The 14568-nt window shown below is 39.6% G+C and overlaps 2 protein-coding genes and 1 pseudogene across 2 annotated transcripts; 2 read left to right on the top strand and 1 right to left on the bottom strand.

Moving 5' to 3' along the window:
• The first annotated feature begins 5889 nt into the window (after positions 1 to 5889).
• Positions 5890 to 7074, top strand: LOC109242421 (protein MIZU-KUSSEI 1-like). Its single transcript, XM_019409281.1, has one exon. It carries the CDS (start codon positions 5958 to 5960, stop codon positions 6783 to 6785), a length of 828 nt encoding a protein of 275 aa, XP_019264826.1. The 5' UTR covers positions 5890 to 5957; the 3' UTR covers positions 6786 to 7074.
• Positions 7075 to 8910: 1836 nt separating this feature from the next.
• Positions 8911 to 9262, bottom strand: LOC109242417 (annotated as a pseudogene).
• A 3560-nt stretch (positions 9263 to 12822) lies between these two features.
• LOC109242416 (ATP synthase subunit b-like) lies at positions 12823 to 13245 on the top strand. Its single transcript, XM_019409278.1, has one exon. The coding sequence runs from the start codon at positions 12823 to 12825 to the stop codon at positions 13243 to 13245; it is 423 nt and encodes a 140-aa protein (XP_019264823.1).
• The last annotated feature ends 1323 nt before the right edge of the window (positions 13246 to 14568 follow it).

Below are 14568 nucleotides of genomic sequence, written 5' to 3'. Positions count from 1 at the left end.
TTGTAGGTTACTCACGGCCAGACGGCCTATTCTTTCGATCCCTGCCAGTTGTGGTGTTGATGCTGCTGCACATCCTCACATAAAGAGGTGGCTTGATGATGATGATCCAGATAGTGTGCCCGGGCGACAGGGGATGCGACTTAGGCCAGCAGCAACACTGAAGCACACAGGCTGCGGCACTCACTGATTTGCTTATGTATTAAATTTGTGTAAATAGTGCTTTATGTAAATAATAGTAACAACTATCTTTTGACAACAATTTTATTTTAATTGCGTTTGAACAGCAATTTTACTTAAACAATACAACTCAAACACAAACCTTACAAACCTAACACATAAACAAACAGTACAACTAATGAAAGCACTTGACACAACAGAAACATGAAGATACACTACAACACACAACACGTAATGTCATCGCTTAGTTACGACCGCCTAGTATTCTCTCCTTAATCCTCTCGAGCTTTCTTTCCAATTTCTTTTTCTCTTCTTCCACCTCCTTGATCTTCGCCTTCAACTCTTCAATTTCTTGTTTCGATTGGCGCTGTCTGTCCCACTGCCCATTACACACATCTTGAAGATGATACACCTGGTCTTTGTAGTATTCCTGCTGACATGGTTCATCAACCCATACCTTAAAATTGCATATAGGTACGTCGGGTTGCCTATAAAACTTGTTCATGCACGCCCAGTAGCGGCGTCCAACTTCTTCCCATTCATCGTACATCATGCTTTTGTTTCCACATTCGCACTTTGGGCAACGAAAGGGTCGTACAGACATTTCTTAAAGAGAAGTTTGGTTTTATGGAAAATCTCGATTATAGGTTCTTTTGAAGCATAGAAAATAACTCGAACGTGCTTGTTATTTATAGGCAAGATATCAAATAGATCGTAGTATTATACTGCGAATTACAAACATGACAACTCCACAAAACGTAGTATTATACTACGAATTACATAGACATGACAACTCCACGAAACAGGGTTTTCACATGCTTTTCAGCTTTTTCAGAACGAAATGACAACTCCGTAAAACGTAGTATTGGAGTACGAATTACTTATTAAATTTCTCTGACACAAATTCGCAGTATTCAACATGCTTTTCAACTTTTTCAGAACGAAATGACAACTCCGTAAAACGTAGTATAATACTGCGAATTACATATTAGACAACTCCACAAAACGTAGTATTATACTGCGAATTACATATTAAATTTCTCTGACATGAAACAGGTTTTTCACATGGTTTTCGACATAACATTTTAAATTTCCACATGACAGCTTTAGACTTGCATATTTCGACATATTTTTTATTGAAACAGAATTTGAACAAGAAACATAATTTGAACATGATTTTATTAGAAAATGAAACACAAACACAAAAGCGGGAGATCTAAAGATACATGACAGTACAACTGCTACAAACACATGACAATGGAAACATGAAAATACACTACTACGCTTATTAAAAATAAGCTACTATTTAATCACGATCGTGTCTTACAATTCGCTCCAACCACTCGAGTTGCTCTTCCAGGTTTTTTTTTCTCTTCTTCTGCCTCGTTGAGTTTGGCCTTCAACGCCTCAAGTTCTTCATTGGTTCGACGCTCGCTCTCCGCTTGGCTATGACATAAACAATGAAGCTCATAAATTCTTTCTTTGTAGCGCTTTTGCTTACATGGTTCGTCCATCCAAACCTCAAAGTCACATGTAGGCTTGCCGGGTAACTCCTCGAGCTTGTTCTTACATGCCCAGTAGCGGCGTGCACCTTCTGGATACCATTTGAACAAACTGCATTTTTCTCCGCAGTAGCACCTTGGGACATAAACGTTTTGTGCAGACATTTCTTATAGAGAAACTTTGGTTATTGTTAAGCGAAGAATATAAGTACCATGCAACCGTTATTTATAGTCAAGATTTCAAACAAAAACGTAGTATAATACTGCGAATTACATAGTAAATTTCAATGACTTAAAACAGAGTTTCCACGTGCTTCTCAGCTTTTTCAGCAGGACATGTCAAATCCACAAAACGTAGTATTATACTACGAATAACATATTAAATGACCCTGACACGAAACAGGGTTTTCACATGCTTCTCAGCTTTTTCAAAATAAAGGACTAGGGGTATTCTTGATAGTTGGGTACATTGGACGAACTTGCACCAGGATTACCACCGCCATGCCCACCACCTGAAGGACACTTACGACGGTCATGTCCAATTTGAGAGCATATGCCACATTTACGCGCATAAACGGACTCACCAACATCCATTTGGTTCGGTATACGCATTCTCTTTTGCACTTTCAGCTTGCGCAAATAGTCCTTGTTACATACCAACTTAAAAGGTTCCGGCGGCCAATAATGCTCAGCACCTAATGGATGCAACTTCCCACTATACGTGTCTACGTATGCTGCAACACTGTATTGCCTATCAATGTAGTTTGTTGCCCCATATCCAACTTGTTGAAAGTACTTCAATACATGTGGGCACGGCATGTGGTAGATGGTCCATTTCCCACATGAACATAACCTTCTATTTTCATTCACCGTCTGTAGATTATTCCCACGGTGTCCGTTGATAGCGGTCTTAACTTCAAAAACACCCCGTTCATGATCATACTGAAGAAATGAATGCCACTGTGCCCGCCTCCTGTACCTTTCAAATCTTGTCATGGGTATTGGCATAAATTCAACACCCCTATCCATCAATGACGATGCAGCTGCATGCCTTTCAACAAACCTCTCTGCACTCAGTTTGAAAGTCATGCGGACCATGGCAGTGACAGCAGTCCACGGGCAGACTTCAACAAGCCGTTGAATGACTCCGACACGTTTGTAGTGAGGGCTCCCCATCGTCTGCCGCCATCAGCATGCAATGTCCACATTTGAGGGTCATGTTGCATCAACCAAGTATAGGCTCGTGGTTCTATCTGCCGGATCGCTTCCATGCGCCTCGTGAATTTACACTGCTGGTGCTCAGTTGCAGCCATCCACATTAAGTCATGCAACGCCTTGTCAGGAAATTTCTTCTGGAAATTGACCTTCAGGTGCCTCACACAGTAACGGTGGTATGCATATGGTTCCTGCCATTCAGGCAGTGACGTACAGAACTTAAAATACCACCATGCCGATCAGATATTAGACAAATACCTGAACGCTGTTTGACAACGTGCTACTTCAAGTGGTTCAAGAACTGCGTCCACGTCTCTTCACTTTCGTTGGCACAAATGGCAAAAGTTAGTGGAAATATTTGTCCGTTGGCATCTACAGCAACTGCAATCAAAAGCTTAATATCATACTTTCCATAGACATGAGTACCGTCTATGGAAATTACAGGACGGCAATGCACAAAACCATCAATTGCTGGTTTAAATGACCAAAATACATAGTTGAATATATATTCCGGTCTGTCCAGACTTCGCTCACGCCTCCATTCAACAACAGTCCCGGGGTTAAAGTGTTGCAGTGCAGCCATGTACCTGGGCAGATTTGAAAAAGACTTATCCCAGTCGCCATAAATAAGTTCAAAGGCACGTTTGCGACCGAGATATGCCTTTCTTTTAGTTATAGTACAACCATACTCCTGGTGGACGGCTGTAATACACTCTTTAATCTTGAACCTAATGGACACTTCCAAAAATGGAATCAAGACAAGGGAAATCAAGTCCACATCCAAGTTGAAGTGATTCTCATTGAATGTGTCCATTTCACATCTGTGCTTGCTAATAAATTTACCCACTTTCCACAAATCTGATTTCTTCTTTGTGGCACGCAGCATCCAGTGACAACCCATAAACCACCTACGGCATACAACCTTGTATTTCTCCGTAGTTGACTCACTTACCGTCATCTCACGACACTCCCTTATACTGTAGATTTTTATAGCCCTAACTAGGCGAGCTTTATCGGGGAAATACATGCCCTTTGTAAGAACAGCTGGTCTAGATTCATCCCACATCACTGACCGTAATTCATCATCATCCCTTGTTAGGGCATCAACATTAGGCATGCTTGACAAATTATCAAGGTAGGGAATATTTCGCTCATGAAATGGCACGCGGGACTCATACACTCTTGGTCTAGCGGGAGGTGGAGGAACATGCTCCCTAGTCAGCTCAGGTTCAACATTCACTTCCTCCTCCTCATCATCACCCTCATCATGGAAGGGTGTCTCATCCCTTGACTCATCCGCATTGTTGTCATAATCACTATCATCCTCCTGACTCTGCGCATCTGCCAAATCACGAGTAAAAACGTCGTCTATGGGCAACTGTGTGAGGCCAGGAGCTTCAAGAAGCTCGTTTTCACTGCACAAAACGAACAAAAACCTAAGTTACCCAATACTCAGGAAAAATACTTTAGATATCGCTATATCACTTTACTTACAAATCGTATTGTCTTGACGTTTCATGATGGATATTTTCAGGTTGGTGATAACTCCCAGATGGACCACCGTGGTCCAATACTCCAGACCTACGCAAATTTCAACTAGGGGTGAGGTCATAACTTGTAAAATTCAAATCCGGACGGTACCCCCTATAAAAAATATGAGTGTTAATACAAATCCAATTAAAACATGAAAAAAAATCGCTAAAACGTAGTAAAATTGAAGTTTACCAGTCGTCTTGTTGATTATATAAAGTGGAAACATTATTTTCTGGCTGCTCATTCGCCTGTGGTGACAAGTTTAAATCAAGGCAAGCTCTTTCATCTCCAATCTGTCCGGCAAACGCTGCTCCAGAATAACCACCCGATGACTGGGGGTTATCCCTGCTATGCACGCCCTCATTACTAGGAACGTCTTCCACCTTGACGTACATTTCCAATAATTTTATTACAATAAATTCCCTGTATTCATCCGGAATCCGCAAAAAATCTCTAAGAGTTTCATCATCCTCGATGTTAAACTCAGAATAATAAGCAAACCCCTGTGGAGTCACTGAATAAGAAAATCTACCGGTTACTTTAAGGTTAACCGAACGCCTCCGCTCACTCATTTTTTTTACGTAGCAACGATACCAATGTATCGTACTCCATATTAAGCGGCAATTTAACATGACACTGTGGAGGTGAGCTATACCTCACAGAGTTATTTTCCACCACAATCTCACCCCCCCAATACAGTGAAACCCTTATTTTTGGCACTTCAGACATTGTACAAAATTGATTGAAAAGGAGAAGAGAGAATAAACGTATGTTTGAAGTTTAAGTGTTGAATGAATTTTTATAAAATTGAAGCGCCTATGAATAAGGCAAGTCCGACCTTGGGGTGTACAATTTTTCAAAGTAATTCGCAGTATTATACTGCGTTTTATGTATTTGAATTATTGTTATGTCAGTTAATTATTGGTGGGGCCTAAAATCAGCCTGTTTCGCAGTATTGTACTACGAAATGTCATAAAAAATTATTTTTTTAATATTTCGCAGTTTTATACTGCGAAATGCCTTAACGGCAAAATATCCGTTAAGCCAATTCGCAGTATAAAACTGCGAAATACCCATTATTATATCTTTTTTTTTTTACATCAAAAATATATTTTATGTTCAAAAAATTATTAATTAAGTTTTGGACTCCTCCTTACCATGTCTCACTGAGATTCCTTTCTTTATTTCAAAATATTATTCTGTGGGGAGGGGGTGTTTATCTCCCACCTCATGCCTGCCCTTTCCTCGTATTTCACTCCCAGTTCCCATGACAGTTTGTGGGGTAGCTTATGTTTTCTCTTTGTCAGATTCTTGTACTATGTCCAAGTACTAGAAGCTAAACAATTTTTTCAGAAAAAAAAAAAATTCTCCGAAAAGAACAAATCAATGTTCCGCAGTATAAATGAACTTTTACACTATCAAGTCATTTAAAATAAAATTACACAGATGCGCTAAATCTGTCAATCCTCATTTTCCTACCTACCAACTAACACTTTAAAAGTGCATGCCTACTTTGCTTTCCATTTTCAGATGAAGACAATCATGGCAAAGAATTTCCAAGACCTGTCCTCCAAGAAGCAGTTCAACTGGACAACTACAGTCAGCATTGAAGAACAACAACAAGTAGCAGAAGATCCATTCCTTAAAGCCTCCTCAAACACAAACAACACTGAAGATGGAAAAGCAGACAACACAAAGTTATCTCCTTTAAAACATCCAGAAATCTCAACCTCCAAATCTTCTTCCTTAAACACTATTCATGGAAACAAGATAGAGGACAAGAAGTTAATTCAAGAATCTGCTCCAACAAGGAGGAAAGCAGTGGCCAGGCTGAAATCTGTACTAACATCACTTGGTAGAAACAAAGGATATTTCCAACAAGGCCTAGGAACTAAAGTTGTGGGCACCCTTTTCGGACACAAGAAAGGACATGTACATTTTGCATTTCAGAAAGATTCTAATTCAAAGCCATACTTCTTGGTAGAGCTAGCCACCCCTATAAGCGGATTAGTCCGCGAAATGGCATCCGGATTGGTTAGGATTGCATTGGAATGTGACAAGGAGGAAGAGAAGAAATCAACTAGACTCATAGATGAGATTTTGTGGAGGACTTATTGTAATGGGAAGAAATGTGGCTTCGCAACAAGAAGGGAATGTGGTCCAAAAGAATTACAGATTCTGAAAGCTGTGGAGCCAATATCAATGGGTGCTGGTGTTTTACTAGACTCAGGGGATGTGATGTATATGAGGGCAAAGTTTGAGAGAGTAGTGGGGTCTAGAGATTCAGAGGCATTCTATATGATGAATCCTGATAGTGATGGAGCTCCTGGACTTAGTATTTACTTGCTCAGAGTTTAAGCATCCATGCCAAACTCGACTATTTATAGTCTTAGATAAATAAATTTTCCTCCTTTTTTTCTGTTAATATGTAGTTTGATTGAGACGAGCTTAAATGGAGCGACATAGATAGTGAGAGTTTATATAGCCGACCTCACTTGCTTGGAATTGCGACTTTGTTGTTAAATATGTAGTCCTTTCTAGAGCCAACTACATGGAGAAATATCCATGTTGTGTTCTGTTTGAAAAGAAAATCCGGTTAGAAAATGGAAACTGGTTGATGTATTTCTTTTTTCTTTCTTGGGTGGAATGGAAGATATTATATGTTACTGATTATCACCAAATTTTACTTGCAATTTGATCACCAGGCATAATGTCCCAATATAGCTAATGACTTACTGCATGATCAGAGATGACACATACCTATTTTCTCAGGTTGTCATGATTGCTTTAAAATTGTTCATTGTGTTTGCTTTCTTTATTCTCAGTTGATGTCAGTGTTCTTGGCTTTATAAACTTGTATATTCATAAAATACAATGTTGGAATTACCCTACTGCTTATTTTACCCTCTGAAGCACATTCTGATAATTAGTTGAAATTGTTGTTTTCTGTCCCTACACACCACTAAAAATTAATGAATCTTTAACATCTCATTCATATTAACAGTATTTGTGCTGCTAGAAAATAACAGGTACCTGGTAAAATAGTTGATGTTCGAAAATCACGTTATCAAAGAAAAAAGGGGCGTGCGCTGTATGTGAAAATATGCATACAGGCAGTGGTGGAGGTAGCATTGATGGTACGGGTTCGGCTGAACCCAGTCACTTTGGTCCAAACCTTCTATTTGTTTAAAAAAAATTCATTTACTATGTATAAATTATTAATTTAGAACCCAGTAACTTAAAAAATACTATAATTCCGAACCCATAAACTTTAAATAGTGGCTCCGCCTCTGACGGGGGCAACGTTTTACCTTTTGCAGATGTGAACTATGGTCATCTTTGAGTCATTCAAACATCTAATGCTGTGGATGTTTTTCTCTTTACTTATTTTCTTGACTGCTTTCCTCTAATTTTGAAAGATTTGCAACGTTCCTTTTCCTGGGCTTCTCATTTAAAGTGTTTAATTGTCACATGTTCCAATCATTGATTTTGGTCTAAGCTTGATTGAAGTAATAACATGAGAATCCCAAGAAATTAAACTGTGTGTTAAATCAGACTTTATTTAAAAACAAGAATTAGAGGACAAATATTTCCTCTTTGAAATTGGTCCCGCTGTTAGAAAGGGTAAACACCGTTCAAACAAAGAAATACATTTGTAAAAGAGTTTCCTTCTCTTAGTTAGAAAATACGGACAGGTCCCCTATTTAGAAGCTTATTAAATTAAAGAGCTCAATCGAGAATGGTAAAGAAATAAACAACAAAGGGGTAAGTAATCTATGATAAGATTGGAACTAAATTGCACCCAGAGTATGGCCCAGTGGTCAATGAAACAAAGGGATAATCACAAAATATAAAGTTCAAATTTCAAGACAAAAATTACTAGTCTTCTCATCTACCGAACATGTTGTATGATGGAACAGTCGAAATGTACGCAAATTGACTCGAACACCACTATAATTAAGAAAAAAGATCTGAAATAAATTGAGGTGGTTTGGCATTAATCGCTCAAAGAATTTTTAGCAATATGGCATGCATCATTCCTCTCCAAGTTTCAAGGCTTTCCTTTCTCTTTTGTTTGTGTTGGCTATCCTTTATTAAAAGCGAAAAGGAGAAAGTTAGGCTAGGATTAGACATCTTAGACCATCTTCAACTCTAACACCAAATTTCACTCCAAAATGGTGTAACACTAAATTTATTCCAACCATTACACTATTTTTTATACCCAAAAATAATATTTCTTCTCTCTCTTCTATATTATATTATTATCTTCTAATTAAATTTCATTTTTTATTTCCTTCAAACAAATACTATCTTTTTTCTTTTTTCCATATTCATTATATATAATTCACATTCACCACTTATATAATCATTTATTATAAAATTATTTTAAAGGATAAATCAACTAAAAGTGAAATCATTGATAAAAGATAATTAAATAAATATTACATCATAGTCAAATTTAACTTAAGTACCACATAAATATTCAACTTTCGCCTCTATTCTCCCATAAATGCTCGATTAATGCATTACGAAGTGCGAAATGCGCATCTTTATCCTTAATTTGTTTTGTGTCGAGCTAAAAATTGTTCAAATCGGTGATCTTCATCTACTACCATTTCTACCGTAGGAGCTGGACATTCACGTGCATCTTCAATTGGTGCATTAAGATCACGCTCGTCCTCAATTATCATGTTGTGCAGTATAATACATGTGGTCATTATATCATGTAGCACCTCTTTTCTCCAAAAACGTGACGGACCTGCAACAATTGCAAAACGAGATTGCAAAACTCCGAATGCACGTTCAACATCTTTTCGACATGATTCTTGTTTCATTGCAAAATATCTCTTCTTCGCTGAACGTGGCTCCCGAATAGTTTGCACAATAGTAGACCATTTTGGATATACCCGTCAGTTAAATAATAACCTATGTCATATTCTTTTCTTTGAATAACATAACACGCTGGAGGAGCAATACCATTAGCGAGATTGTAGAATAAATGTGATGATTCTAAAACATTAATGTCATTGTTGGTGCCGGGCATACCAAAATATGCATGCCATATCCAAAGGTCGTAATCAGCTACAGCTTCAAGGATAATTGTTGGGATCCACTACGACCTGCATATTTTAACAAAATTAGATATCTTACATTTGCATTTTTTATTTTTAAATAATGGTTATATTTCTTTTTATACAATTATAATAATAATAAAATTAACTTATAATTTTATATAAATATAATATATACAAAAATTAATATATCAAATAAATAGGATATAAAATTAAAATTATAAAGATCTTAATATAAAAATTAATTATATACACAATATATGATAAATTAAAAGTCCAAAAACTAAAAAGATGAATAAAATAATAATAAATCAAATTTGGTGTGATGAATAGTGTTATACCAAATTTGGGGCAACATTATTCATACACTATAATGGTGCAAGATTTGATGTTCCATTGGAGCAAAAAAAAACACCAAATTTTACATCAAATTCGAATTTGATGCAAAATTTGGTGCAGCCTTAGAGATGCGTTAGTCTATGAGGCATTGTTTACAACTTAAAGGAAATGAAAGAGATCATATTAAGATTACATCCACAGTAATCGATCTTTTCTCTTGATCATGGTGTTATCATTGTACAAAGATTCAAAAATTGTTTGCCGCAAATAAAGCTTAGCTTTGCTGCTTTACTTAATCTAATCAATGCTGGTCACAGATCACAAACTAAAGAGTCACTTTTTTTTTTGCTGTACGTGTGTTTACCTCGAAAATACGAGTAACAATTAAACTTGTTTGTGGTTTTAAAGATACGTGATTTAGTTCAATACTAATTAATAACCAAGAAATCAGACGTATTAAAGAAGAAAGTTGAATCAAACCAGTGCTGAAGCAAGTTTTGACCTCAAGCTAGACTGCCTCGAGGTAGGTCAGCAAGAACAATAAAGTAAAGACAATAAAGTTAAGAGACAATTCTGATGAATAATGAGCAAGAAAGTAAGAGAGTATATTCTTTTGCCAATGATTGATTGTCGTTACAAATTATTGGGGTCCCCTTTATATAGTAGGGGAACCCTAAAAAAGGTACATTTCTATTTTCAGTAAAGAATCTTATTGGGACAACTGTCTAACCGCCTAGTACGGATTCGTACTAACTCGTACAAATCTATTCCGGAATTTACTTCAATCTTCAAACCTCCTCCAAACTTCTTTTATATCTCCTTCTCTTCATCTCTTTTCTCTCATTACCCGCTACTCCCGTTCCTTTTAGTGTCAGAAAATACCAGACTCCGCCTGTCTCCATTTCTTCTAACTCGAAACAATGGCGAATACTTCAAAGACAGTTCCTCAAAAGGAGAAAGCTTCCTCCTCCTCTTCCCGGCCGGTCAAACTTGTGGCGCCGGCCTTCCACGAGATTATTCCCGGCCCCTGCGTTATAAAGAAAGACTTCAACATTGAAAATCCCTCCGCAATCCCTGGTCGATGCAAGCATGTGTCCCGATATATCAGTTCAATAACGAAGAAGCATCTCAAAGCCATGAAGAAAGATTGTGGCTGGGGGGACGAGGTCGTGGTACAGATCCCCGACCCCGAGGAAAGCATTACTACTCATGTGGAGGGTTTTTTTTTTTAAGTGTTTACACTTACCCCTTCACACTGGGTCCCCTTGATCCAATCGTGATTGACTTCTGCAAAAGATATCAAGTCACCCTCGGCCAGATCCACCCCTCTTTCTGGCGTATCGTGATTATGCTCCACTACTTCTCTAGCAAGGCCGAGGGATTAGAGTTTACCCTCAATCACCTCATCCGATTGTATCGACCTCAACTTTTCCGAGGGTTGATCAAGCTCCAACGTCGATCGAGCAAAGCCTTCTTCGCTAGTAGTGACGAGGATAAGGACCGAAGCTGGATAAGCCGATTCGTCCGAGTGAGGACCTCGGACGTCATCCCCGAGGGAAAAATGTCGTTCCCAAAGAAATAGAACCCCAATCGTAAGTGAAGTTCTTTTTCCAGTATCTTCTTTTATTCTGTTTCCCCATTTTATAATGCCTTTACCTTTTTTGCAGCTGTTGCTTGGATGCCCCATGTGATCCTTGACCTCGAAGACTGGGTCCGAAAGCTGGCTGCAACCTCCTCATATGACGAGCGCAAATGACGTGATTTGTCGAGGGGCAAATGGGAGGCCAAACACCACGGTTAGTTCTTCTCCCAGGTCTTTTACGCTTTCCCTTTTATTGGAGGTTTTGTCTTACTTATGCCTATTTTTCATTTATGCAGGCATTGGAGATGTCTCCGAAATGAGGCCATCCCCGCCCAGGGAAGAGACCGAGTCTCAGATTCCGAAATCAGGGAAAGATAATAAGAGGAAAAGAGCTTCGAAACCCGAAGACCCCCAAAATATGAAGGCCCCTGATCGAAGGCAAAGGAGGAAACTCATTCAAGTGGACATAGATTTAATCCATCAACTGAATGACAAAGAAGAGGACGAGGGCGAAGAACCGACGTTGGTGACCCGAACCAGGAAGTCAATTGAGGCCGTCAAGCCCTCGGAACCGGAAAACCTGCCTTGTGAAGAGGAGGCTCTGAAGAAAAATGCGGGCAAGGCCCCCGAATCCCTGAGATCGAAATTATTCCTCCGTCTTCAACAAGTATATCAAAGGGAGCAAGTACCGAGACCCCTGAGGCTGAACTGAGCTGACAATAGGTCACTCCCCTCCTCTACCATCTTATTCTGAGGAGGCAATAAAGGAAGCTCAAGCTCTGCGAACGCCCGACCCTAGCAGAGTCCTTGGTGAAGAAGACCATTTTCGGGATTGCTTTACTGGGGTCGATGATGCCGTCGACCTCAATGATGCATCTACCCTCTTTGAAGAGGCTCATCGTCTCTTCTCTCGGGTAAGCATTAACTCTTAATTGTTGCAATTTTTTTTTCTTCTTCTTTTACATTAACTGATATCTCTTTTTTCTGTTTAGGCCATTACCAAGTTTAGGGCCGAGCTGAGCCAATGTGAGGCCGAGCTCAAGAAATCCTCGAATGAATGGAAGGCCCTAAGGCTCCTTTGCAGCCAAAAGGAGGAGGAGCTCAAGGACCTTGGGGCAACTTTGGCTAAAGCTCGTCAAAATGAGGCCGAGCTAGACAAGCAGGTAACCATCATTTTGCAAGAGTATGGTCTAGTTGACCCAACTGTGGAGGCTAACACTTCAGTGTCTCAGCTACAGCAAAAATTGGATATGATCGGGCAGCTTCAAAGGGAGGTCGACCAAGTTAAGGCCGACTGCAACCAGTGGAAGGAAAACATGGATCGGCTTGCTGGTGAGAAAGAGGTTGCTCTGGCCAACTTGGCCTTGGCTGAGACCCAGCTCCGGGGAGTCAAGTAAAAAATATGGCCCAGGCCAAGAAAATTGATGAGCTCGAGGCCAAACTTGCCGCAATCGAGGCTGAGGTTGCTGAGGCCCGAGCCGAGGTCGAGAAGATGAAGGCCACGGCTAACAAGACTTTTGTTGTGTATCTAAAGGATGCCGAGGCTGCTCAAATAGAACTAAGGGAAGCCTCCAATCGGGAGAAACGAATAAGTGATTTGGCCAAGTGCCAATCCCGGAGGGAGACCCTCAAAGAAATTCATGCTCGAGGCTTCGACCTCACCGAGGAGATAGCCCAAGCAAAAGCGCTCGAGGTCGATGCCAAGTTCCTCGTCTCCTCCTCTGACGATGATGATTATGAAGGCAGCCAGAACGGGTCCGATAATGAAGCTGGGTTCAAAGAGAAAGCTGCTCCCGAGGGAGAGACCAGACCTGGGCATAGATAGGATTTTTCCTTTCTTCTTGTATTGTCTTTTTTTGTAAGACCTTTCATCGGTCCCTTGTATATATCTTTTTCCAAATATATAAAAGAATAATTTCCTTGATTGTTTTCTCGATATTTCCTGCCTTGTAAAATTCTTGCAATGACTTCATCCCTTTTTGACTGTGTGTTTGAGATTTTTTCTTCGAAATTTCCATGGCCGAGTTCGAATAAGTTCGAGCTTTTGGTCATAGACCTATACGGGCTCATGCCGGATAATGATCAAGCCATTATTAGTTTAGGCATGGGATAATCGAACCTTTGGGTTCGGATTGAGTGAGAGCGAGGTCTCGAACCATATTTGTATCATCCTTTTAGGCTTACCGAATCGGCTCTTAGGCTCTTTTATATTGGCCCTTAGGCTCTTTAAGTTGGGCCAATTTGGCCTCTAAAACGGCTATAATTTTTCCCTCTTTTCGGCTAAAAATCTTAGTGAACATTTCTTTATGCCTTAGCATGTGTTTTTTGTACCCATTGGGTTTTTCGAGGGTTGAATCGGTCAGAACCAAATTTTTTCTTAACCCGTTTGTGTTAAGATAGTTTGATACCTCTTGAGGCTTTTTCGAAGGCTGATACTATCGAAGCCTTTAGATTATTCGAGGGCTGATTTTATCGAAGCCCTTTTTTGTTTGCTTTGTCGAGGGTAGCCTTATTTAACCGGTTTTTCAAAGTATTTGAAGGCCTTTAACTTATGGCGAAAGTCGGACGTCTCCGAGCCGTATTATTTCGGTCATAGACTTTTTATATGACCGTAGTCTTTAATATAGCCGTAGCCTTCGGGTGTGTCTCTTGGACTTATTTCCCGATAACCTTTCGAACTTGCCCGAAAGGTTAGTCCTCGAGTGTGATGGCCTTGGCCTTTGCATCGAGGGATGCCTTTTTGAGGTCTTATAAATTTGAGCTTAGATATTCGAATGTGTTAACTGTCGATGACAGTCCCCGAGTATTTGAGGTGTATTTGCGTTTTGGCCCTTGGTCGTTTCTCACAGAATTGCGAGCATGGAGATCGTATAGTAGCAAATTTCTTTGATTCACAAAATGTTTCGATATAGAAAGAATGCTTCTTTGAATAATTGATACATGCGTACATGTTTTGCCATGGGGGCTCGACTATTCTATATTGACACGGGTCATCCGACCGTTTGCCCCATTACAAAGTTTTTCTATCGAGACCCTCTTTGGCGTGAAGTATTTTCTTTGAAAATATATCCTCCGAGGGTGATGCCCCCCAGTATTCGAGATTGATTGAAAAGAAGCCTTGGATGCTGTTGAATTCTCCTTAGGTAGA

Source organism: Nicotiana attenuata, unplaced genomic scaffold, assembly GCF_001879085.1.
Source record: "Nicotiana attenuata strain UT unplaced genomic scaffold, NIATTr2, whole genome shotgun sequence".
Lineage (NCBI taxonomy): Eukaryota > Viridiplantae > Streptophyta > Magnoliopsida > Solanales > Solanaceae > Nicotiana > Nicotiana attenuata.
Note: the sequence above shows the minus strand (reverse complement) of the source record. Positions and strands in the feature narration are given on the sequence as shown.